The sequence below is a fragment of the Mustela erminea genome, chromosome 19 (assembly GCF_009829155.1).
Source record: "Mustela erminea isolate mMusErm1 chromosome 19, mMusErm1.Pri, whole genome shotgun sequence".
In the NCBI taxonomy this organism is placed as follows: domain Eukaryota; kingdom Metazoa; phylum Chordata; class Mammalia; order Carnivora; family Mustelidae; genus Mustela; species Mustela erminea.
In genome coordinates, this window is record NC_045632.1 from 26,043,618 (window position 1) to 26,070,787 (window position 27,170).

General features: G+C 41.4%; 1 protein-coding gene across 2 annotated transcripts in view; it reads left to right on the forward strand.

Moving 5' to 3' along the window:
- Nucleotides 1–2,853, forward strand: part of PHKB (phosphorylase kinase regulatory subunit beta) — a 241,324-nt gene extending 238,471 nt beyond the window's left edge. For both annotated transcript variants that reach the window (XM_032326064.1, XM_032326066.1), the window contains 2 exons: nucleotides 1,199–1,339; nucleotides 1,984–2,853. In XM_032326064.1, coding sequence (XP_032181955.1) covers nucleotides 1,199–1,339; nucleotides 1,984–2,121 — 279 coding nt within the window. In that variant the 3' untranslated portion in view covers nucleotides 2,122–2,853. The remainder of the gene's footprint in view (nucleotides 1–1,198; nucleotides 1,340–1,983) is intronic.
- Nucleotides 2,854–27,170: the final 24,317 nt, after the last annotated feature.

A 27,170-nucleotide genomic window follows, 5' to 3' on the forward strand; every position in this document is an offset into this window, starting at 1 on the left:
AGGTCCTTCTTGTTGACCAAGTGAGGGTCCCCTTGCAGAAGAAATTTTTCTTAGAACTAGAGCAAAACTTCAATTCTCCTGGCTAAAGCCATCTCCAACGTCTCCCACGTTGTGACACCTGTATTTTTTCTGGAAGTGTTTCCTTTTTTTTTTTTTTTTTATTTGACAGAGAGAGAGAGAGACAGAGATCACAAGCAGGCAGAGGCAGAGAGAGAAGCAGGCTCCCCGCTGAGCAAGGAGCCCGATGCGGGGCTCGATCCCAGGACCCTGATCACGACCTGAGCTGAAGGCAGCGGCTCAACCCACTGAGCCACCCAGGCGCCCCTCCTTTGTTTTTTTCATGTTCTGTTTTGGAAGCATTTAGAGAGAGTACAGTCAGGAAGATTTCCAGACTGGGAATTATGAAGTCTTTTTTCCTGTTTCATGTACAAAGAAGGAGTCATAATTATCGTCGGTTAAGTCTTTACCAAGCATTGTATACTCAGACACAATCTTTGTGTATAGCAGTTTGTCATCTAAAGTAGAAGTTACTACCTAGGTCAAATGTATGAGATAGCCAAACAATAGGATGATGCATTAAACTAAGATATGCAGACCAAGTAGTACTCAGACCGTAAAGAGATCAGGGCTAGGTGTATTTTTTAAAACATAACCATTACCTGAGAAACACTATAATGTCGCAGAATTATGCTCATTTTGGAGTCCTGGGTTCCAAGTCATTTGATCATGAGCCTAGATCCGGAGTCTCCACTGAACTCACCTGCCTTCTTTAGCTTTGTTGCCTACCACCTCTCGTAGGGCAGGCTGTGCTCCACTGGACACTGGTTTTGGTGTCTTGCCAACAAGGATTAATGCCCAAAGGCCAGAAAGTTCAGACACCTTGGGCAAATAGAGCACAGTGTACTGTTGACAGGACTGGGAAACCATTTTTCTTATTTCATTTAAGTGACCTAAAACATTTCTGCACAGCTACAAAGATATACACAATGAAAAAAATGTGTGGTTTCCAAACAGAACTTGTCCTACTAATTTGCAAGATTAGAAAGATTCCATTCACAATGATCATAGTCAATCATTGTATAGAACACACTGTAGAATTCAAGGGTCATCCATCAATCTGAGTAAAGAATGAAAGCATGTCCAGACTGTGTTGCTTTTATGGTTCATATAATTGGCTTTCAACGTCTGTCTCTTCTAGTTACTAATGGTTGTATCCATTGTACTGGAAAGAAACCCTGAGCTAGAATTTCAAGACAAAGTAGATCTAGACAAACTGGTAAAAGAAGCATTTCATGAATTTCAAAAAGATGAGAGTCGACTAAAGGAAGTTGAAAAACAAGTAAGTAGAGAAAAAAGCTTTTTTTTTAAATTGTCTCAACTCTTCAAAATATCCCTAATCTCTTACCGTTTAACTTACAAAACAGATTTATAGAGTGCAAAATGGAGTACTTGAGGGGCAGGGAGAAGTCTGACTTACTTGAGAAATTAGTGGTGCTTTTTAGTTAATTACTAGTCAGTTCAGCTATGAAGCTCTGACTAAAAAGAAAACTTGGGAAGATATAAATTTCCTTTATATAGTTAGCAGTTAAAATGTGTTTTACCAGAGAGGAGCCATAGATTCCAGAAGGCTATAAAATTAAATTCTGGGGAGGATGGGAATACGTAACAGGCTACATTGGTGCTGTGTATACTATCTAATATAGTGCCTTCCAGGCTCTCTGTTTAATATTTTATGCTCATCTTAAAAAGGTTCCCTAAGTAAATAAAAATTATCAGCAAAGAGGAGAATACTAAAAATGTCTGTCTTTGTTTTATATGCTGAGAAGATGCCTTAGGAAAATGAAAGAAAACCTCAAGAAGGTTCTATTTTCCATGAGGAAATCTTTCTGCGAATTTATTTTTCCCCCTAGGCTGACACTGATTTTACCTGTCAACTCTTTACAAACAAAAATCAAACAACTCGCTTACTGTTTTCCTTTGTAGGATGACATGACTTCCTTTTATAACACTCCCCCACTGGGAAAAAGAGGAACATGCAGCTATTTGACAAAGGTTGTGATGAATTTGCTGCTAGAAGGAGAAGTCAAACCAAGCAACGATGACCCATGTCTGGTTAGTTAGTGAGGAAGGTGTGAGAGGCTCAATTGAGACACATTTTCTAGCAGTGTGTTAAGTTTTGTGTTGAAGCTTAGTTCAGGCTGCCATTTATGTATGGATTGATTTTGTTGCTGAGGTGGTTGGCATACCCTTGGCAGTTACTGGACCTCTTGCATGCCATAGTCAATCTAATGGTAAGAAATGCTTTAACTAGGTGGAAAAAATTTCTCATGATTATTATGCCAACTATAATAATTTTTACTGAACAATAGAAATGGCTAATGAATTAAAAGTTCACCATTGCATGTTTTATGATCAAATAACTCATCGAAATGAATCTTTGTTCTTTGGAATAAATTCCCAACTTACTGCCATTAAAATGAATTTGCCAGTTAGAAGTGCATACAGGAAATGAGAAGATAGAGAAAGAATGGTGAACTTAACTTAGTGGCATTGTCATACTAGAAAAAATATTAAAATCATAAAAACAAATCTTCCAGCTAATGTTTTGATTTTCAGATACTGTGTTGTTGGTAATATTTTAGTATACAGAGCTGTTGTACAATTTTTACCTTGTAAACATGACTGTGGTTTTGTATTTTTGCTGACCTTAGGGGTTGGGCTAAAATACAGTGTAATCTATACCTGATCAAACATTTTCTTTGAGCTCTTACTAAAAATATGGCACGTGTAAGATTGTTCAGAAGTATGGACTATTAACCTAGTTTGTACTAATAAAAACAAAATTGAAAATCATTACGTTTTTTTTCCTGAATTAATGAGTATATCTGGACACACTTTTTATTCTCCTGTTCGCAATATTAAGTCTATTACTCCTGAATATTTTCAGCTTAATTGATCTGTAGATAGAGTGGAAGAAAATCTGTGGTATCTACTCTTACACATATTTTGCTATGAAATTCACTTAAGCAGACTTTAAGAAAAATAGAAAATGGATTAAATGTTTAGGTTTTATGAATCCTTACTGAGTGTTACAGTACAGCCCATTAGTTTGAGCCATGGACCAAAGGAGAGTCATTTTTCTGACCAGTCTTATTATAGAGTATCACCATAATATGAAGATATCCACTTATTATGGAGTTTCACCTAAGAAGTCAAACTTGTTACATAAAGGAGGCAGCCCATTCCATAGTCTGAAAGGATCTAAGAAACATAGGACAAATGGCTTTAGTAACAAGTCAAATTGATATCAAATACATGGTTCTGTGAGCGCATGGAAAAATCTGCAGAGTGAAGCACATTTCTCATAACTTTGAGGTATACTGCCTGGATCTTACATAAGAAATCATACACGCACTGGTTGGCAAACATGGGAAGAATGAGGTAAAAAATCTGACCTTATAGAACATCTTAAGGAGAGGGATATGACAAAGAAGACAATTACTTGATAAATTAAGAGAGTTTATGAAAACATGGTAATGAACCTAGTTTCCAAAACAAGCATTAAAAAAACTTAAACTTGAAGCCCATGGAGAATTGAAGACTGATGCTTCATAGCTGGAGAAACTGGAAATAGAAAGAAAAAAAAAGCCCTTGAAATATTTAGTATTTGCTGAAATCTAGAGGAAAGTAAACTATGTTGTATTTTTAAGAATTTTTAAGAAGTCTGATAAGCTAGGCAAAATTGCCAGAAACCTGTCACTGCCTTTATTGAAATCAAACATCAAATGCCAATATATTTCCTGCCTGAGTTTTAGTTTGCTGCTTAAATGCTGTATATGCAGGATTCTGGTTTTCCCATGCTGCTAAGGCATTCAGGATCTGTGACATACGTACCAACTTTGTGTTTTGATGAGATTCAAAATTTATTGTACTGAAAGATATGTAAACCTTGATGTACACCTCTACAGAAGCCAATGTCTGTTTTCTAACTAGGAAAGCAGAACATAATAAGAATTAGAATACAGAACTCATATGAATTTTAAAAGTCCCATTTGGCCTACAGAGCTAAAATATTTTAACAGCTGTACTAGGGACTGACTGAAAATATTAGCACATTTATCCAGGCATGACAAGATTTAAATCTGATTTAAAACTTCCTCTATCACAATGGCAGATTCACTGTGTAAGTTTATTGTACAAGCAACGTCTGTTGGAAACTCCTGACTAAATATCAAATTCAACTACATTTCCAGAGCTATCATTTTAAGAAACATGGTGTTTTCCAGATTTTCTTATATTTTATTTAAGTCTGAAAAAGTCATATTTCAATCTAAAAAAATCAGAGTGTGGGATCATCTTGATGTCATCTTCAATATGTGATAAACTTACGGTGCCTTATGGACACGAAATAACATTTATAGGACACCTGAATAAATTTAGCTTTTTGCCACAACTCTATAAAGAGTAGGTTCAGACGTGCTTGTTGCCCTTCATGAGCATGCATATTAAATAGATGGCGTATAAAAGCAGAGAAGTCAACACGGTTTGACTACCCAGTTATAGCAGCACAGAGAGACCATGTTTAAATCAAGGAGAGGCTGGAAGTAGCATGGTAGTATGCAGCCAGATCATAAAACTACTCTATTTCAGAAACTAAAAACATGAATGAAAAACGAGGGAGGAAGGATCAGCAAAACAAAACCAGCAGTATTCAGATGAAGCAATACAATCCCCTACCAAAAACTCTATAAAGCAACAGGAAGACAAAAGGCTCATTGGATTCATATTTGGCTCCTGTTCATATTCTGGCCTCCCAGAAGCTGTACAGGGCGAGGACAAGGCAGTAGATAAATTATGAAAAACCTAATGCATTTTGAGGGAAACAGATGAGTGTTGAGTCAGCGTCTAGGGGAAAAAGACAGTGTCCTTCCAGCGTAGAATTCCTTCCCCCTCCACATATACCACCATTGGCACTATTCTCCAGCAAGGCCACTGCCAGCCCACATGACATCTGTGTGAGTTAGAAAAAGGCAGCCTTTCTGGGCACACTCAGCCCTGTGGGCACAGGGTCAGGCACCTTTGTGCTAAGAAAAATGTCCTTTTACTGAACAGATACAATCCTATAGCAGGACACATGGCTCAGAGAGCCAAGAATGAGCTGGATTTCAGCCCCCAGTTGCCCTCTTAACTGAGCACCTTACCTGGGCACTGCCACAATTGTGCTCTCCAAGGAAGGAAATTACTATTGAGAGTGGCTGTTTTGATTTTTCATGTGGGGTGGGGTAGATGAGGAGCAAGGGTGACCACAATCCCCTAGAAACAATTATCTACTAACAATAGATGGTCTGTCAATAGGTACTGCAGACCTTGTCCTGTTGCCTGAGAAGGGGCTTATTGGCAGTGGTGATTGGATTTGACGACTATCTTTTTTTTTCTGAAGTCTTGTTTTAACACTATGAGACCTGAATTCACTCTTCCTAATCAAGAGTATCCTGTTTCCAAGGACAGTGGCTTGTAGTATGAGACTGTTCCTTTAAACAGGGCAAACTTTGGAGCTTACTTATTATTGCCAGAGAAGGAGGGACTCAGCTGGAAATAGCTAGAAGAGAACAAAAGAAAAGCGTTCAGATTGGGAAGAAGTTCAGAAGACCACCGACACTATATCTGGGTACCCACAAAAATGCTGTGCCAATCTCAAGAAAGATGGAAAGAAGCTGCTTGTAAACTATGTAAAAATACTACAGGATAAAAGAATAGATATAGAACTCATTCTGAATATACTCCCTCCACAACAAATGCCCTATACTCAAAAATAAAGAGAAAAGGAATTGATGAAAGAAGAAAGCAAAGACAAGACAATACAATAAGAAAGGAAAATAGAGTTGAGGCAACAGGTTTCACAAATTAGAAACAGCAAAGAACAAAATATACATAGCTAAAAACTGAATTGCTGACTGACAAGGAAAACGAGATAATTCAGTCAAGTGCTGAATATCAACTCTACACTGGACACTGTTCTGGCATGGTAATTGGGGGAAAAAAGACAAATTTCCTCTCATGGAGTTTATAGTCTAGTTGGTGTTGGGAACATGGGTGACACATAGTAATGAATGCTGTGAAGAAAAATGAGACAGGACGGGGAGGGAACGAGTGACAAACACCATTAGTTTTCCTGTGGTTATGGAGAGGTCTCTGATGTGGTATTTCATAAGAGAGATAATCAGAGTAAATGCTGATGGAAAAGGATAGAGATGGAGGTGGAAAAGGTTGATCCAACATAAATAAAACTGGTATCCATCAGTACAGAAGGCTACATTGGCACAGAAGAAAAAAACTCAATGATATAAAGTTTTCCCTAAATAAAGAACTAAATCTGCAGGTAGAGAGAAAACTTCATGTTCCAGAAAAATTTGATACAAAGTGAGCAACAGTGAAACATCTTGGAGAAGTTAAGACCCCAAAACCCATAATCTTCTAGGGCTCAACTCAGTAAGTGTGATCTAAGACTTTTTTTCCTGGCCAGTTGTAAAGGCAAAGAATTCTTCAATACACAGTAACTCAGAAATCATAACACCGTGAATCTTTCTTGAAAATAATACTGGACTAAATCCAGTCAACCAAGAGAATCAATGTGAATAGTGCAGTAATGGAGAAAACATAATAAATATGTAAGAACTACTCATAAATGATTAATCCATTAAAGTATCAATAGTGACAACAATACAATTTACAGTCACAGAAAAGAATGTAAAGGTGACTTGAAAGAAAAACTTAGCAATTTAAAATGATGTAATTATGGGCTGAGACAACAAGCCTAGAGCTTTTTAGACAAAACTCAGTAGTGGCTGAGAAGGAAGTACTAATGAGCTAATTTCCTTGTTTTCCACAGCAAGGAATATTATTCACTTCATTTTTTAAAGTTAATAAATCAATAAATTAAGGTTTTTTTTTAAGTTTACGATTTGAAATTGCAAGTAATTTTAAATTACCACAAGGTGCCAGGTAGGAGAGGTGATGTTCAGTAAATTGACCGTAAAGCATAAGACAGAAAACAAAATGACAGTCCAAGATCCCTTATAACTGTGACTCTCCACTTTACTGTCAGACAACCTTTAATTAAAAGTAAAAAAAAAAAACAAAAAACATTAAATCTGTAACTAGAATACAAAGGCCTAAATCTATATACAGAACAAAGCATCGTCATGGCAGAAATTGCTAGACGTCCATCAAAATCCATTCTCCACTTCCATAGTAACAGAATTATAGCTGGGCATATATGGCTACTCAGATGTACCACACATTCTATTATCTCTCACAGAGTATGGGTTTGTGACTTCAGTGGAATGCTCTCCAATGGGATATGAGCAGAAGTAGTGAATGGTACCTGTAGACCTGGTCAATAAACCTCTGTGCTTGCCTGCCCTGTGCACTTCCCCTACTCCTGTGGGCTGAGATGACAATGAGCAAGGTGAATGTGGTAGCCATTTGTGGACAATGGCCAAACTGCCTCAGTGTCAGTCCCTGACCAATGGTGAGGCAGGCGGTCTGTACCCCCTCTTTCCCCCCACTCTGCTTGCTGCATCACCTGTCATTAATCACTGAGCTAGGATTCTATCGGGATACAGAAACTACCAGTTATTTAGACAAAAAGAATGTAACGTAAAGAATTATTTAACCAGATATAAAGTATGAAACTGAAAGTGAGTGTATGTGAGCAGTTCCCTCTAGCCAGCAGCAAGATACCTAAAGCAAGTGTCTGAAAATGCAAAGAGAAACAAAAACATAATCACTAACTTGCCTGTGATGAATAAAATCTGCAAACAAATAATGACCCCATGGGAATAATCACTAAAACATAAATATTTAATTCTATATCCAAACTACAGAGATTATATCTTCTAGTTCCCCTGAAACATTTTGAAGCTGTCCTTATTTTGGGTGCCAGGGAGAATCTCCATGCATTTCAAAATTAGAAGTAATGGAGGGGTGCCTGGGTGTCTCAGTTGGTTAAAGTCCGACTCTTGATCTTGGCTCAGAGTCTGATCTCAGGGTTGTGAGTTCAGACCCCACATTGGGCTCCATGCCCAATAAAAGTGAAGACTGCATTCTCTTATGTCCAGTTAAAGAACAAAAAAGGCTTCAGTTTAATAAACAAAATAGAAAAGAAAAAAAGCCAACCTCTCATAATTTTGAAATTCTTTATTGAAACCGAAACTGAAATTTCAGAATATCTAAACTGTGATCAAATTACTACATAAAAGATGACTATGACCATATTCAGACAAAAATTATAGTTCTAAACATAGTACCAAACAAGATCAAATGGAAATTAAATACTCATTGCAAGAAAGAAAATAATCAGGTGAAACTAATTCAAAAACAAAACAAAAAATAAATCTAAGAGCCGGTTTTTTTGCTTGTTTTAATTTCTTTTTAAAGATTCTACTTATTTATTTATTATTATTTTAATTTTTTATTTTTTTATAAACATGTATTTTTATCCCCAGGGGTACAGGTCTGTGAATCGCCAGGTTTACACACTTCACAGCACTCACCAAAGCACATACCCTCCCCAATGTCCATAACCCCACCCCCCCTTCTCCCAACTCCCCTCCCCCCAGCAACCCTCAGTTTATTTTGTAAGATTAAGAGTCACTTATGGTTTGTCTCCCTCCCAATCCCATCTTCTACTTATTTACTTGACAGATGGAGATCACAAGTAGGTAGAGAGGCAGGCAGAGACAGGAGAGAGAAGAGGAAGCAGGCTCCCTGCGGAGCAGAGAGCCCGATGTGGGGCTCAATCCCTGGACCCTGGGATCATGACTGGAGCTGAAGGCAGAGACTTTAACCCACTGAGCCATGCAGGTGTCCCTGTTTGTTGGTTTTTAAAGAAACCATTAGATCGCTATACCACCAGTTAGCCTAATCAAGTAAGAACAGGGGCTAATAATCGGTTGCATTTACTGAGCATTTAAAATACTAGGCATTGGGCTTAGTTCTTTATATTGAAGTGCTCTATGTATATATGGCACATAGTGCCATATGTACAGTGTGGAGTAGAAGCTATTAGTATCCTCATTTTACATATGAGGAAACTGAGGAACAGAGTTTAAGCCTCTTATCCAAGGTCCCACAAATAGTACGTGACTGAACAGTGAGATTCCAGATCACAAAATTAGAACTGAGATAATTATTTCTCAAATGCAGAGGAATTTGAAAAATTTTAAGGATACATAGTCATTAGAAAAGTCTCAAATTTGTAACATGACTCGTTCAAAGATGCTTTATTAAGAACCGAGCTCATCTATTTTTGTCCCCTAGCCCCTGCCCATCTTACAACAGCATCGCGGTGCCTCTGTGATGTGGGGACATAGGGAAGCAGTTTCCCTGAACTGCTGGAAGCCTTGCAGCTCTTGAGAGAAACACATTTACTCTGGAATCTGGCTTAACCCTCCTTCCTCGCAGAGAGATCATCAGAGGCATATCCATCTGACAGAAAAGGCAGGTCCCAGTTCCATCTTGCTGAAAGCACTGAAGGGTTCTAAATAAGGACAAAAGTTCCCAATACCGCATGTATTTCACTTCCTTTCTGAGCCAGGAATCCAATGAGAACGAAGAAACTCAATACTATCAGACACTCACCATCAAGTGCCCACCCCGCCATATTGCCGTGTTTGGTAGAGAAACACGGCTCGAGTGGGTAATTAATTCTCCCATCTCGTGCGCTCAGTACGGTGAACTACGGGGGCAGGTTTAAGTGGCAAGTTCAGTTCGAACACCGGCCGAGGCACCAGTAGAGATGATAAGTTCATAAGGGGTTTGGATCATTTAGAGAAGTGTTTGTTTTCTGAGCCTGGGAGTGGGTGCTGTAATCAGAAGTCTTTCATGCAGCACGCCTTTCTAGCTCTTCAGATTCAATTGTTTTTTGATGGAGATATTGCAAATTACGGAAGCACAGCTCACGACCCAGGAGTTTGGCGGCGCAATCAAATTTTTCTTCTGGTCCACTTCACGTGCCAGTCTGCACTGAGAAGGAGCAGGATGAATCCCCCAGAAATGGAGTGTTTGAATCTGATTTTTTCTACTACCTGCTTATACTGAAAAAAAAAGGGGGGGGCGGGGGAGGAATGATTTTCCAGCCTTTGAAATCGTTAATCTGCCCTCATTTAAAGGATTGTTTCATTTAATGCTTTTTTTTTTTTCCTGGTTCTGCTTTTGTTGGTGTTTCTTATTGACCTGTGTTAGAGGACAAAGAATGGTGTAGTAGTGAAAATTCCTTGACTCGTGTTTATTTTACCCCAATTTAGAAGCTCACGATTGCCAATTTCATCCTGGTGGTCAATATTAATTAGCATTCACCTTGCACACAGCCATTTCCTGGTCTCCAGCTTAGAACTGTGAGAAAGGACAAAAACCGAGAATCTGAGAACTTGGTCTCCTGCCACAGATCTTTCATTTTCTAAACGCTGTGGACCACTGGCTGATCACTGATGCTCTCCGAACCTCAGTTTCTTTATCCTTAAAGTGACTGAGTTGGGCAAGATTTTTGCAAAGTCCCTTCAACTCTACCATTTTATCAAATCATCATCCATTTGTGTAACTGTGTGCATCCCTTTTCCTTTAAACGGAAGCTTCACTCCTGTGTCACTAGGTGCTGCTTTTCGAAGACCACCCTATTCTCTTGCCTCAAATATCACCTCAAGCCTCATAACTCTTTCTCATATATGTACACATATACATATATATACATAAACATACACACACACGCACACACACGTGTGTATAAATAAATAAATAAATAATAAAATCTCCATTTGCCCACTGGAAATTTCCACTTATCTGTCCTACCATTTTTTCGTCAAGCCCTCTTTGCATGGTTTGTCTCATTTAACCCAATTTTCTTTCCCTGGAACTACACCACTGCCAAATTGACTATATCCTCCACTTACCCAGTTTGAGGTCTCCAGTCTAATTACCATTCCTTTCCAGCCATTCCAAAACTGAATGTAAACATTTTGTTCATCTTGTAAATAAACCTTCAATGACTCCCTATTGTCGGGCTTTGTGAGTCAGTCCAGGCTACTTACTGTCTTCAAAACAAACACAAATGTGGTGTCCTTGTCTGAAATGTATTCCTGTCCTTCTCTCTTATTTACTTCTTCTGTCCTCATGACCCATCCTCCTCCTAGTCGTCTCTAGCTCAGCATGCCCAAGGATGCCATGGATTCCACGCAGTTACAGAATATAGACTCTCTACTGGTGCACTTAGTATTTCATGAGGCCAATGTTTTCTTTAGGTGAAATATAAGCCTTCTGCGGCCTGGCACTCAGTAAAGACTAAATAAATTGGGTGCCTCCACCCACTACCAACCTCAGGGCTAAACATGTAGCAGAGGCTGAGTAAATGCTTGTTGATTGACAGAAAAAGAGAGTGGATAATAAAAATTTATTATAGATGGGATTTTTTCCAAAGGGCAATGTTACTGTCCTCTTGTCTGAAAATAGAGACTAAGGACTATTTTTGTAGTTTTATATATGGTTGTGCGGCGGTGAGAGAGAAATTCAGTTAACCTGTACATGTTTATCTCATCTGGAAAAGGAAAGGTAAAAAAATTGTAAGCTCCATGTTTCTGAGAACTGCTGATGAATGACTATAGTCATCTGAAAGCAAAAAGCTGAGAATTCCAACTTTGCTTTATAAAAATAGCTTTGGAGTCACATTCTGAAACTGGGAGCTTTTACGCAAATTAATAATACAAGTGATTTTTCAACTTCTATTGAGCAGGGAAGTAAATAACTAGAACTAGCAGAGTCAGCAGTTAGTTAAGTGGTTCTCTCAAATGCATCAAGGGCGGTGCCATTAATTTTCTCTGTTGTGGAGTGGAGGATGATCCCAACACAATTCCTTCTACTTTTGGCCCAGTGCCCCGTATCCTTGACAGGAGTTTAGTTGGCAATGGTTTGGTTAAAATACATTATGCCAGTGAGATTTTCCTTAGGTTCTTTAAGAAGAGACCCAAGACAGCAATACATAGTAGTAACTGGAGAAGACACTTGCCTTGGGTCACCTTGCTTTACCATTAAATGGAGAAAACGCATGCTCATCCGTGGGTCTCTCTTGGCTCCCCACTCTTCATCAGATGGATGAGGGAAACCTCAGAGGGTCATCGTGAAGAAAAGGTGGGGTGATAAATGAGAAAGTGCCCCGAAAAAGGTAGCACTGTAGTATATAGCACATCATTATTGAAGTTTGCTTGGTATAAAACAACAGGTCTGCCTAGTAGTTATTCTATTGCATAATTTATAAAATGAAGCCTCAACTATGTACAGGCATTGTATTGTGGTGCATATGGGAGACTGACTTCAATGTGCCCATTCGGTACTAGAATAGTGACCACACAGGCCTTTGGCCCAAAGCTCCCCTGCAGGCCAGGGATCCGTGTGAATCTTTACCAAATCCTTCCACCATTAATGATTCATGACAATATCAGCCGCCTGTGCAAGGCCCTTTCCCAGCCATTATCCCCTTTCACCCTCGGAGTCACTGGGCCTCCCCTCTGGGGGTGGTTCCCCTCCTCTAAAAGCGATGGCGCACATACAGCTCCGTCGTCCCCCTGACACGACCAGGCTGGAGCCGCGCCAAAGGCCAGTCCCCCTGAACTCTGTGACTAGAGAAAGAGAACAGCTGTCTCTTTCCTAGTTCCTGAGGCTTCGTGAATTTTATAGACTTGGGGGGCAGAGAGTCAGGTAGCAGCTGTTCTCCTCTGCTGCTACCTGTCCGTTTAGTGACTTCATGTTGTTGCCTTTGGGAACATGATGTCTTGCAGTGACCCAAACACCACCACCTCTCTGGAGTGATATTATGCTCCTGACCTTCCTTTTGCTGTTTATTAGGTCTCAGTGGGTCTGTCTGTGGGAATTGGCCCTTTGTTATCATCCTGAGAAGGTGGCAGGTGGACGCCTCTGAGAGGTGGAGGAATGGTAAAAGGGTGTTTTGTTGTGTGAAGTACATACTGAGGTCTCAGGAGTGCAAGGAAAAAGGCTTTGGGCAGGCAGTAGGGGTAGGGGCTTCTATGAGGTTTCTGTTTCCAAAACACATGTTTAATGAGTGTACATACATGTGTGTGTGTGTGTGTGTGTTGCCCAGGAAGGCAAGGAGACAAGCCCAGTGCCTGGTGAAGAGATACCCAATGAGGCTCTTTTAGAATATTGTTCTTGCTGCCAGTGTGACATGGCTCCATCCCTGGCCATGGCAGAAACCAGGGTTTGCCTCGGGCTCCTCAGGACCGAAGCAGATTTCTCTTCCAACTAGGACCAACCCCTGCAGCTGTGCTGGTATCTCACCCTCTCTGGGCTTCTCGAGGCACTTGACCCATCAGCTCTCTCCTCTCTTCCACTCTTCACTGAGTCCTTCTTTTTAGCATTAACATATGCTTTCATCTCTCCCATCTTAAAACAAACTTCCTCCCTCACTCCCCATGGCCCTTCACCCAGACCAACTTTATCCTCTTCTTCACCCATCCACAGACAAATTTCTCAAAACAGTCTGCACATGTTCTATTTTTTCACTTTCCTGTCTGTCTCAGAAATGACTCTTAGTAAGGTCATCAATAATTTTCATGTCACCGAGTCCAAAGGACATTTTCTTTAGGCTTCATCTCTTTAGCAGTGTTTCAACAACCTCTCTCACCTTAAGTCACCATCTTCCCTTGGTTTCCAGGCCTCTATATTCTCCTGGTTTACCTCTTCCTCCCCGGAAGCTCTCAGGGGCTTTACCCAGAGTATGCTCTTCTACCCACCACTAAAATGTTGGCATTTCCCCTTGGCTTCACCCAAGACCCCCTTCTCTAGTCCACTATGTCTCCCTGGATAGGGATGTCATTGATCAACAGCTGACTATACAACAGGGACTTCTGTGTTTCTATCTTTAAACCTCTGACATCAGACCCATACTCAACTACCTAGTTGACAGCATAGTCTATGGACAGACACTTCATCGTCAGTACATCCAATATTGAACCTATAATGATCTCTCTCCCAACTCCTAAAATCCCACTTTACTTCCAGTTGTCCTTCCATAATCCATATACCCAGGCGTGGAGGCATCATATTTGGGGTTTATCACTACCACAGTGAGTCAATTACTAAGGTCTTTCAATTCAGGTCCTAACAGACCTTGAGTTGACTCATGGCTCTCATTTCCATTGGGTTAGGCCACCATCATCTCAGAGCTGAACTTCTGAGATAGACTCCTAACTAGTCTTTTTGCTTTGTGTCGAGTTTACCTCCAATCTATTCTTCAGTCATAAGCAGGAAAAGTACTTTTGTGGGGTTTTGTTGTTGTTGTTTTATTTTCAAAGATTTTATTTATATATTTGACAGAGAGAGAAAGGAACACAAGCAGGAGTGGTGTGAAAGGGAGAAACGGGCTTCCCGCCGAGGAGGCAGCCCAAAACGGGGCTCCATCCCAGGGCTCCGGGATCATGACCTGAGCTGAAGGCAGACGCTTAATGACTGAGCCACCTAAGCACTCCAGGCAAAGTACTTTTGGAATGAAAATCTTACAGGGGGCTTGGGTGTTGAGGAGGAGAGCAGAGAGACTTGAACTCTTCAAAAAATTAAAAAAAAAAATCGTTCTAAGATAAAATTAAAAACTCTTGTCTCCATTTCTCAGATTCACCACAAAGCCTTTCCCCTGTTTTCTCGGCTGCCTCCTCACTTTCCTCCTTTAGCCAGGCTCTCTCCTAGTCATCCATCATCCTGCAATTCAGTTGTCACTTTGCGGAAAGCCTTTTTGGAGCCCCAAGACCAGAAAGTTCCTGATGTTTCATGCTTCATTCTTTCAAAGAGGGAGAAACAATGATCACAATTGCAACGCCCTAATTGATGAAGGGATTAGCTCCTTAACACCTTACACTATCTTAAAAAAAAAAAAATCAATCATGGTGATGGTTGAAGAACTCTATGAATATATGAAAAGCCATTAAGTTGTACACCTGAAATGGAAAAATTGTACAGTATATGCATTATATCTCAATAAATATATGTCTTATTTAAAAAAAGGAAAGCCTTATATGAGAATGGAAGCTCTAGAGGGAGCAGCGAACTTGTCTCTCTTGTTTATCATTGTGCCTTGCACACACATAGTATGTGCCCAATTATTGACTGAACGATGGTGAAAAGTGTGAGTACATAACAGGGCTGCTCTCCTGAGTCAGGCTGGACTGCTAAATGTTTTGTTCTTTCTTTGGATTTGGGAAAGAAAGGTTGGCTTTGGTCTATTCCAGCCTCATTGTTTTAATCCCTTTTTATGAAAATGCCCTCAGACCTCTGTCACATCACAAGGGGAAGAAGTGACCCTGAGCTTATAAGTTCGAAGCCCATCAGAACCTGGAGTTTCTGTGTTGCTCCTCTGAAAGCCTGCCTCTGGCAGCACCAGGCCAGCTCCCCACCTGCAGTCACAGCCAGGTGATGGCAAGGGTCTCAGTCCTCTGCAGTGTTCTCACCTACGATTCCCAGGGAAATACAGCTGAATTATTACTGCCATTATCATTATGGTTTTACATCTCCTGAATAGTTTCTTTGTTGTTTGGCATGGCTCCATGGAGGTACCACGCACGTTCACGTCCCCGCTGAAGAAATCCTACAAGTTATAAAAATCAGTTAGTCATGAAGGGAACCACGGGAGAGAATTCAGATCGACTGTATACCCTGCTTCCTACAAAGTATTAATCTTTATTTATTTTTGAATTCCTCTAAAGGGAATCAAACACAATCAATGAGTCGGACCCCATTTGGTTTTCCTTTCCTTTCTGGATCACCCACTCGAGATGAAGCAAAAAATGCTCCAGGGAGCATGCCCACGGTCTGCACCATAACTGAAAAAACTGCCTTCTTTGGCTTTCCCGGGTGTGCGTGTGGCATCTTGGGACAACATCCAAATAGATGTGTAAGAAGAGTAAGTAGGTAAATGTACTTCAGAAGGAGATTCCAACTGCGATTTTTCTTTTCATCACAGGCTCTTTCCCAAGCAGTGCATCACTCCAACTTTGAAATTTGTCTGTGCACAGACTGCTCGAGACGCTATTTTAAAGTCTTTCCAACTAAAGCCCTTTGTAGCTTGTTTATGTTAGATATTAATGGGGCTGACTGCAGGATGCATTTCTGGGTAAAAATTCCCACCAATGAATGTAATGGCTCTGGGGCCTGAAAACTAGAACTTCTGTTTTTTGTTTTTTTTTTTTTTAAGATTTTATTTATTTATTTGACACAGAGAGAAAGATCACAAGTAGGCACAGAGGCAGGCAGAGAGAGAGGGGGAGGCAGGCTCCTTGCCGAGCAGAGAGCCTGACACGGGGCTTGATCCCAGGACCCTGAAACCATGACCTGAGCCGAAGGCAGAGGCCCAACCCTCTGAGCCACCCAGGTGCCCCTCTGGTTTTTACTATAAAGCAATTTCCTACAAATTACTTCTGTCTTCTATCAGATGCCAGCCAGGAGCACAGCAGTGGTGGGAGCCACAGCAGTGACTCTTACCAAGACGTGTGCAGAATTCTCTCTAAAGCTTTGTCACGTTGGTGTTTTTCCACATGTACTTGCCTGGGTGCTGAGATCTTTGAGTCTCCTAACAAATTTATCCATTCATTCATCCAGAATTATTGGTTGAGCACATTATAGGCACTAGGGGTCTAGAGACAAATAAGACAATTGAGGTCTCTGTCCTCAAGGAGCTTATATTCTAGTGTGGAGAAACAGAAAAATAAGCAAGAAATATAGCAATGTCTGAGATTGATGATAAAAAGAAACAAAACCAGGACTGTGATTGGAGAGTTCTGGAGGGAGCAAGGATATTTTAGGGAATATCAGGAAGTCTTCTATGAGCAGGGAGCATTTGAACCAAATGACGGGAAGGACCCAGCCAGGTAAAGATTAGAGAAAAGAGCATTTCAGAAGGAGGGAACTGTGAATGCCAATGTCCTGGGGCAAGAGTGAGTTAGTTGCATGCATAGAACAGAAAGAAGTCCAGGATTACTGGACTGGAATGAACAAAGGGGAATAGGTAGATGTGAGGTTGAGGCAGGGCTGGAGCTGGATGTTGTACAACCTGCAGGCTTTGGCCAGGGGATCGGTTTTCTAAGTGCAGTGGGAAGACATTGGAAGGTTTTAAGCAGTGAGTGTTGTTGGTGACATGAATGCGTTGGAGGGAAGAAGAATCTGGGCGACTCATTGCTGGATCAGACACAGGGATAGCCTCTGGTAAGGCCAAGCTCAGTTGATATTGTGCAGCACCTAAGCCAAGAGACAGAGACACTAGCATTCACCAGACCACCCTCCAACCCCTTGGCCCTGGCTAGCCACTCGGCCTATAAGTTGAGACTAGCTTTAAGACAAGGCAACTAAAAATCAAATGTGCCTTTAGCTGTATATTTAATCAGTGCCCTCCATCCTTTCCAATTTGTTGTGGCAACTTATATTGGATTCCCGAACTCAAGTGCTATTTCTTTTTAATGAAGAGGGTCGGGCCTTAATTAAGATGACTGGGCCACATTTACAGAGTTAACATTCTACCTTCGAAACTGCTGCCACCAAATTGCTGGATGCCTGAAGCCAGCCGTCCACCTCTGAAAGCGGCTTTCCTTGTGCCTCCCTATCAGGCAGGCACCTAAGGGCTTCGAGGGACCTCTTGTTGAAGTGCAGGACAAGGCCCTTCTGTGACATTTGTCACGGTTCTTAGAGGCAGAGAATTGCCAATTAGCCACATAGGCTGCTTTTGGAATCCAGTTCAAACATCATTTCCTCAAAGTGAACTAAATTATAAATTTTTTGCTGATTGTAGATAAGAGATAGGAGCATTTTAAAATATATTGCTCTTTTCCAGAGGAGGAATACAAATCTTGACACTTGAAAAATAGCAGCAACCAACCATCATGATGTTTTTCCTATGATATGCAGGAACAAATCTTTATGTTCTTCACAAATAAGGGTAGTGTCTGGGTCAGAGTGGAGTGTGGGAGGTGAAAATGACCTTGTGATGAATTTTGGTCCCACTTTATTCTCTGCCTACTTGTGATTTCAACTCCCACTAGTGTTTTCTAGTAAGCTAATACTGAATTATAGCATTCTTTTCTTTAGCAAGGTCTCTTGACAGTTAGAACTAAGGTAATAATAATGGGGGGCAGGAGGAGGAAATGGATCTTTAACCAGCTTTTATGTCTGTGATAGATGGAGAGAAGAAAGCACGTGGTTAGCTTTGAGTGAAGCCCAGGGACAGGGCCTGCTAAGAGGTCTGACAATTTTAAAATCTATTCTGCACATTAAAAAAAATTAATCGTCAAATTGTTTTCATAATAGTCCCTCAGAAGCAAGACATGATTCTGCCTATTTTTCAGGGAACCAGCAAGGAGGGTTGGGTGGGTAAACTCTATCACTGCATTGGAAGATGGACACAAGAGGAAAGGACAAGGAGTCAGATGGTAGAACAGCAGAAAACATCTCTCTCTGCATATCCCAGGAGTCTTTGCTTGATGAGGGTGGAAAAAGTGCTTGCTGGGGGCAGCCTTTCCCAGCTAAGGAAAGCAAGAGATGCTCTAGCAGGGCTTCAGAGCCTTCCCTGCCCCTTTCCAGAGGGACTTTCTCATCCAGCTGCCCCCTTGGGTTCATTTTCCACCTCGAGTAGCCCTTTAGGTAGAAAGCCATCCTCTCCAGGAGATTCTTGGTAAATGCATGCTCTAGGCTCTTGGGAGCACATCAGTTACCTGCGCCGACGTGGATTCATCACACAAGGTGCCTGGCAGCAGGGCCGAGAGATAATTTCCACCCATTTGCTCTTTCATTCTCATTTCCTCTTTGTAACCTCTCCTCTCCACTCCTCCAAGAACCTTTTCCCACCAGCTTTGCAAGTTCGAGTTTTGTCCTTTAGGCCCGGCTTGCCTACAAGCATCATATCCAACCAGTTCCCCTCTTGTTCAGAAACATTTCTTGAGTCCCCACTGTTTACAGAGTAGGGTTCAGACTTCTGAAACTGTGTATTGGGGAAAACCCCAAAGCTGTACTCTGCAACCGGCTAGCTCTCTGCTAAGGGGAGAGTCATGCATCCCATTTAATTCAAAAGCAGGGTTGTCAAGGGTTGTCAAGACGACACCCATCCCTGTGCCTATGGCTATGGGTGCGGATGCCAGAGAATGTGCATCTCCTTTTTCCATGTTACAGTCTTCAGATTTGTTGAAATGTCAATTTCACGAACACATCTGGGCTTCTCTTTGGTGTTTACCCATTTCCAGCTAAAATCTGAAGGGATGTAGGGAGAGAATGCACAAACACAGTATGCTGAGTTGTTTTCTGCCACTGTTTGAGGCTCCGGTCTGTGAAATAAGCAAAACAATACTTAGCTCAGTGGCTCATAACATGAAAGTGACACCCTGTCGTATCTGGTCCCAACATTTCATTTTATTTCCCTCCCCAACCCCTCTTACAGCTGTGTAAGCTCAGCAGTGCCTAGAAGGGTGCCTTGTATATTGGAAGTTCTCAGCTCTCTGCGTGAGGTCAAATTGCAGTCAAATTTCAACCCCGGACCGTCTTCTCCTGCAACATGCCCAGCTCCCCTCCAGTCGTACAGCCATACTGGCTCGGCTGCCCGGGGTCCGTCTTGTTCTGCACACCTGGCTGTCTCTGTCCTTCATTGTTTCTTCATTTTGTTTTTCTGTGCTTGTGGACTCTTTTTTTTTTTTTTTTTAAGATTTTATTTATTTATTTGACAGTCAGAGATCGCAAGGAGGCAGAGAGGCAGGCAGAGAGAAGGGGAAGCAGGCTCTCCGCCAAGCACACAGCCCCAGTGTGGGGCTCGATCCCAAGGACCCTGAGATCATGACCTGAGCTGAAGGCAGAGTCTTAACCCACTGAGCCACGCAGGCGCCCCAAAGAGAGAATGAGTGGCGGGAAGGGGCAGAGTGAGAGGAGAAGCAGGCTCCCCACTGAGCAGGAATGTGCTTGTGGACTCTTGAGCAGGGGAAGAAACTTGATTCTCATGAGCTGTTGAGACCTTAAGAAAATCAGCCCCATTTTCCATGCCTTCAGTAAAGAGATTCCCGCTCATCCACGCACGCTTCAGTTTCAACTTCCTAACAAAAAGGAGTTTCTTCCTCAAACACGCTGTCACCCTTGCCCTAGTTCCACCTCTGACCTCGGGGTGTAAACTTCCAGAAATCAGCCTTCCCACGCCATCGTTGGCTCACTTACAAAATGATGCAGGAAGGGGTTGAAACGCTCCCCAATCTCCGTTTCCTAAGCCTGGGTTTTTTTTTTTTTTTTTCCGTCTCCTTGTCTGTGCCTCATGAGAGAGGACCAGCACACTGACAACAGCCTTTTTGTAAAAGCTCTCACTGAATCTGCTTCATGACATTGCCGGGCAGAAGGAGCAGCAGCACCCCCAGCCGGTGGCTGAAGTTGAGTCTCTCAACTCTGTGGCTGGGTGGTAGTCGGAGCGCCCGGGCTGTAAGCAGGCAACTTCCACCGGAGCTGGCCTGGCACCGTGGCCTGGGGGAAGGAGCCGCAGCAAGTGCTTTGGATTGTTTTCTCTGGGCGTCTTGTGGTCTTGCTCTCACACCGAGACAGGCCCCGTGTCTTTCATCTATGTGAACACAGAATGTGGACAAAAAAGCCATTGAGAAAGTGCCACTTGGTGAGCATGTCAGCCCTCACGCTTCTGAGTAGTACTGGAATGAAGGCTCCTTTGCTCCTAGCCCAGATATGCTTTATAGGATGGACACTGTGTCCCATCCTGACCCTTCCATCTCCGCACTGTGGGTGAACTGCGGTGCTTTTTACTTTTGAGTGGTGGTCTCATGCATAAGTCCTTTTTCTTATTTCCAGCTATTCTTGTAACTCTTTTCAAAGTTTTCCGTGCTCCTCTGGTCTGGGAAAACTTAAACGATAGAGATGGCACCGTACTAACATGATTCTGATGTCTTTTGCTCACTTTGCATTGTCTTTCCTCGAGGTCTCTCCGTGAAAAATCAGAAAATGCATCTCTCCCAGTTTTGCTGTCCTGCTTCTTTTGCTGGATTAGCACAGAATGCTCTGCCCAATGAATGGCCTCAGCGGCGAGCCTACCATCCTTCAGTGGGTTTCTTGGGGAGTGGGGAGTAATGCCGCAGCAATTTAATTTCATCTCTGCTCTCCAATCGGATGTGGCAGATGGCTGGCCCTGGGAGCCAGCAGATCCAAATGGAGTCTCTTGCAGCACACCCTGTGTTCAAGGTTCATCTTGTTCAAGGGTACGGTGCAAAGAATGGAATCTTAATCAAAGTGAAAGCCATAGGTGATGAGGGCTTCCATTTCCTCTAGCTCCATGTTCCTCTGCCTCCAACCCCAGCCTCACTGTGAGCACTGCTCTGCCTCTGAGAAAACAACAACAACAACAACAACAAAAGACAAAAACCATTAGACCAGATTTCCTACCCAATCCCTCCTGCCTGGTTGAATTTGGGTGGTAATTCCCATTTAATTACTGCTTTATCACCATCGTGGCAAATGATCTCCAGTTGCTTCTCACATCCATCTGCTGGAAGTTGGTTTAGCTAAAGCTCCCGTCTTTAGCTTCTCCAATAAAGGACTGAGAGGAAATTAAACCAAGGAAGATAATGTAATTAATAATAATAGCCATCACTGACTGAACATGCTGTGGGTCAAGTAATGTGCTAAGTATTTTGCATGAATTATTACTTAATTTATTCCTCATTGAAACTTTATAAGGTAGAGGGGAGTATCCCCATCTTAGTGGGGTTCAACAGCTTTGTCAAGGTCATACAGCTATAAAGTCATAACATCAGGATTCAAACCCAAGTGGGTTTGCTTCCAGAATCCATGCTCCTAACCATGTCTCCGTTCTCTGGGAAGAGCAGAACCCAAGACTTGTATTCTCAAATTGTCCAATGACATTTTCTTATTCTGCATCTTCTCTCTTGCCTGTCTATACGCAAATGATTCACCCACTCTGAACTCCAAGGTCAGGTCCCCATATGGATGGTTAAGAGTAAAGGTATCACATGCACTGAACACTTTTTCAACGTTGTGTCAGCCACAGAGCAGAGATTCAGAAAATGCTTGTTACATTCTTAAGAGGAATCTACATGGATGCTTTTTATTTATAAAGAGACATTTGGATGTACTGTGATTTATTTATTTCACATACTGTGAAAGATCTCTTTTGAAAGTCACTTTATCAAAAGTAAGAATGGTCTTGCTGGTGAATGATATGGCCAAAGAGGTAAGCTGTTTCCTCTCAAAGATTTATGTTTTAGTAGCCAAGGCAAGCCCACCCAGCTTGGTCAGCCTAGAGGGTGAGAAACAATGAGAGGCCACGTGTAACTTCACAATGAGGCATTCATGAACATATTCACATTTACCTTCTTGGGCCGAGCCACATCCTCTGCTTGTGAAGACCCTGCGGGAGAAGAGCCTCGTTTCACTTTTACCCCTCATACACCTAGGACAAATTGAACCCTTTGTGGTTAGAACCTGTTCAAGTCCTGGGGCTTCCTTCTTCAGTTTATTTTTCCTCCTGGTTTTCCTGGGGCTTGTTTCAAGAGAGGCTTGAGAAATCATGCAGTGTAATTGGATGATTGGTGTACTTTAATTAAGGCAGCGAGATGCAACGTGCGGCACATTTCAGGTTGATTGCAGTAAGGCTAGGTGGTTGTCTGCTAGATAAAGCTTGGAGAGGCTTATTTTAATAGCCCGCAAGGTGAAATTGCCATCTGTAGGTTGGTCTGTGCTGTTAAAACTATGGGGTTACATTTGTATGTAAAAAGTAGTGAGACCTCTGAACGATCACCCCTTAATCTAGCCCCATGTGGGTCGTGTCTTAATGAATAATGATGATGGGTTCCCTGGTAGTTGGGAAATGCTCATTGCATGGAATTAAATGATCTCCTGATAAATTTTAAATCAGTCTGGTTTCCTTCCAGCCCTCATAGCTGTCCTCTCTAATCATGTAGTTTGTGCCTAGTTGAATATTTAACTAATTTTACTACTAGATTAGTAAGAGCAAAATTCAGGATGTTAAGAAGGAAAGTATCCTTAAAATTCAACATATTCCTAGCTCAGATGTAAATTACTTTCAGATTACTTGGCATTTTGGAAAATGTGCTACAATTGTATTGAAAACCAAATGTGCAAAGATAAAGTTTGCCTTAATCTTAAAAATAAAGGCTCAGAAAACTTGGGAGTATAGATAATTATAAGATATGTGCATGGCTAGACTGGAAGCAAGTGCTATTTTATCACGGTGATACTTATGCATCCAGATGGCATCCCACAGAAAGCTTTCTAAGAATTGCTATTCACGAGAACTTATCAAGGATGCTTTTGTTGTGTGTTCCTGATTCACTTGTCTGGGTTGCTCTTGTCTTGTTGGTAACACTTGGGACTATTTCTTTCTCTGGGAGCTCACCTGTCCCAGATTGTGTCAGCTCAGAATAATGTAAAGAAATGACAACAGTGACCTACTACAAGCTATCTCTCAGGAGACAGGGATGATTCCTTGAGAGAAATATAGCATTGTCCTTGTGTGTGTGTGTATGTGTGCGTGTGTGTGTGTGTGTGTGAGAAACAGAGAGACAGGTTTTGAAAAAATACCTCTAAAGGTGTATTTAATAAACAAGGTCCTGCATACAAGTAGCCAACAGATACATGAAAAGATGTTCAACATGATGAGATATTACACATGTTTGGATGTCTCTTATCAAAAAGACAAAAGGTAGCAAGTGTTGGTGAGGATGTGGAGAAAAAGAGATCCCTTGTACTCTGCCAGTGGGAATATATATTGGTACAATCCAGTGGAAAACAATATGGAGGTTCTGGAAACAACAACAACGACAACAGCCCAGAATTACCAACACAATGATTCAACAATTCTATAGATTACCTCAATGCTCACCATAAGTATAGTCACCATACAATGTTATTACAATATTAGTGACTGTATTCCCTATGCTGTACTTTTCATTTCTGTGACTTATTTTTTAAAAGATTTTATTTATTTATTTGACAGAGAGAGCACACAGAGAGAGAGAGAGGGAGAAGCAGGCTCCCCACTGAGCAAGGAGCCCAATGTGGGGCTTGATCTCAGGATCCTGAGATCATGACCTGAGCTAAAGGCAAACACTTAACAAAGTGAGCCACCCAGGCGCCCTTCTGTGATTTATTTATAACAGCAAGTTTATACCTCTAAATCCCCTTAAGTTATTTTGTACATCCTGCTCCCACCCATCATCCCCTTGTCTCTGGCAACTACCAGATGTTTTCTGTTAAGAGTCTGTTTTGGGGGGGCCACTTGGTGTTTCAGTTAGTTAAGTGTCTGACTTTGGCTCAGGTCATGATCTCAGGGTCCTGGTACTGAGCCCTGCCTGGAGCCCCGAATGGAACCCAGTGTGGAGCATTGGGCTCCACGTTCAGCAGAGACTCTGCTTCTTCCTTGCCCTTTGCCCCTCCCTCTGCTTGTGCATTTATGCATCTTCACTCTCTCTCATGTAAATAAATCTTCGAGTCTGTTTTTTGTTTGTTTGCTTTTTTTAAATTGAAGTAGGATTAACATACAGTGTTATATTAGTTTCAGGTGTATAAGAGAATGATCCAATGATTCTATATGTTATTCAGTTCCCTTTCACCTATTTCACCCATCCCTTCTGGAAACCACAAGTTTGTTCTTTATATTTAAGAATTTGATTGTTTGGGGTCTCTTTTCCTCTTTGTTCATTTATTTTCTTACTTTCCACATGTCAGTGAATGATATGATGGATGAACCTGGAGAACATGATGCTAAGTGAAATAAGCCAGACCTAGAAGACAGAATCCTCGTGATCGCACTTGTAATTGGGAGTCTAAAATGACTCACAGAAACTAAGACTAGAATGGTGGTTGCCAGGAGTCTGGGGGGAGGAAGAAATGGGGAGAGGCTGACCAAAGGGTACAGATTTTCAGTGGTGCAAGACGAATAAGATCTGGAGATCTAATGTACTGCATGGTGACTATAGTTAACGATAATGCATTGTACACTTGAAATCTGCTGTGAGAGAAGACTTAAGTGTTCTTCCCACACACACAAAAGAAAAGGTAACTATGTGGTAATAGATGTTGATTTTGATTGTGGTGATCATTTCATAAGATTCAGGATATATCAAAACATCAAGTTACAGGGGCGCCTGGGTGGCTCAGTGGGTTAAAGCCTCTGCCTTCGGCTCAGGTCATGATCCCAGGGTCCTGGGATCGAGCCCGGCATTGGGCTGTCTGCTCCGCAAAGAGCCTGCTTCCTCCTCTCTCTCTCTCTCTCTGCCTGCCTCTCTGCCTACTTGTGATCTCTGTCTGTCAAATAAATAAATAAAATCTTTAAAAAAAAATCAAGTTACACACTTTAAATAGATACAGTATTATTAATTGTATCTCAGTCATGCTGTTATAAACAAACAGGGTCTTTTGAGGTCTACTTGATTTCTGCTGCCTTCCCTGCCTTCCCAGTTCACAATGGCTCTGCTGAGCCCTAACTCTGGTAACTGTTACCATTTTCCTTCTGAACCACGCCTTCTCAGCCTCAGATTTACACACTACTCTTCTCAAGTATGTCCATCTTGTCTCCCTAGCTAGCCTCTTAGCTCCTTGACAGCAGTAACTACATAGGAAATGGCTTCTCTACCTCTCATAATACCTAGGACAAAGATTCATACAGATGTCATGTATTTAGCTTGCCGGCCTCATTATTAGGAGGGAAAAGAAAGCAACTTTCTTTGTCTTCTATTTACCTTACTAAGTAAGGCTGATGTAGAACTGGTTCTCCATATGAATCTTGCTCATATTTGGGCTGCTTCTTATTATAAGCAGCCCCCAACCTTCCTTAAAAGCTATGATGGCCTTAAATTGGGATTATGTGGCTGGTTTTATTCCTTAACAAATTCAAGTTAGCTCTAAAGGCTAGGAGGAGTTTGCAGAAATCTGGTTTTCATCCTGTATGACAGGGAGCTACATGCAGATAATTTTCTTTTCTACAAAGCTGTCTGCTCTTAAAGATTGAACACCACTCATAATTTGTTAGAGGAGGGGGAGGACCAAGTCTGTTGTGCATGTGCTATCTTCTAATCTTTTAAATGCTGACTCTCTTTCTGTTATTTTGCCATTTGAGCTCAATTTTAAACTGGTTTTCAGAACTAGCAAGAATATTGAAAGAATATTGAAAGTAGTTCTTCTCTGAAAGAAAGAAAACAATTCAGTTTTTGTTTTTTTTTTTTCCCTGAAAGAAAGAAAACAGTTCAGCTTTCTTAGGAAGCTTGCAGAAAACCTTAAGGTATGTAATGCTACTATTATTTGGGAAATCATACTAATTTTACAAGATGGACATACCTAAGAATAATGATGTGTAGATCAGCACTGCCAAGGGTATGGTTCAGATGGTAATTCTTACTAATTCATAGAAGTTATCTAAATCTTTTTTTTTTTTTAAGAATTTATTTATTTATTTGACAGAGAGATAGCACAACAGGCAGAGGGAGAAACAGGCTCTCAGCTGAGCAGGAAGCCCTATGCCAGCCTCAATCCCAGGACCCAGGAATCATGACCCGAGCCAAAGGCAGATGCTTAACCAACTGAGCCACCCACGTGTCCCAGAAGTTATCTAAGTCTTATTCAGTATATTAGTGTTATTCAGAACATGAGCCATTGTTCACATTTAAATTTAGTTTCCAAATTAAGATGTTCAATAACATGGGGATGGAAATATAAAAGGAGAAGTGGTGGTGATACAATTAGGAAGTAGATAGAAATCAGTATCAGATACCAATCGCTAGGGACAGCCTCCGAAAATGCACCACCTCCAAAGAGCTGGCTCTGTTTCTGCTCAGCTTTTTGACCTAGCTAAGTAATTCAATATCACCAATATGGCCCAATGGGGGAACAAAGTCTTTCTAGTTTAGCTTAACCATTTTCTAATTCCTATAGACTCAATTTCTTTAGAAATTTAACATCGATGTTGAAATTCCCTGGGCTAGATATGTCAGGTAGATATTGCTTTGCAACAAATCACTCCCAAACAAATTAGTCCTTTATGTAACTCATGATTCTGTGGGTTGGTTGGTTAGTTCCTTTAGTCTGGTCTGGGCTTGCTCATGCACCTTTGGCTCCTTTGG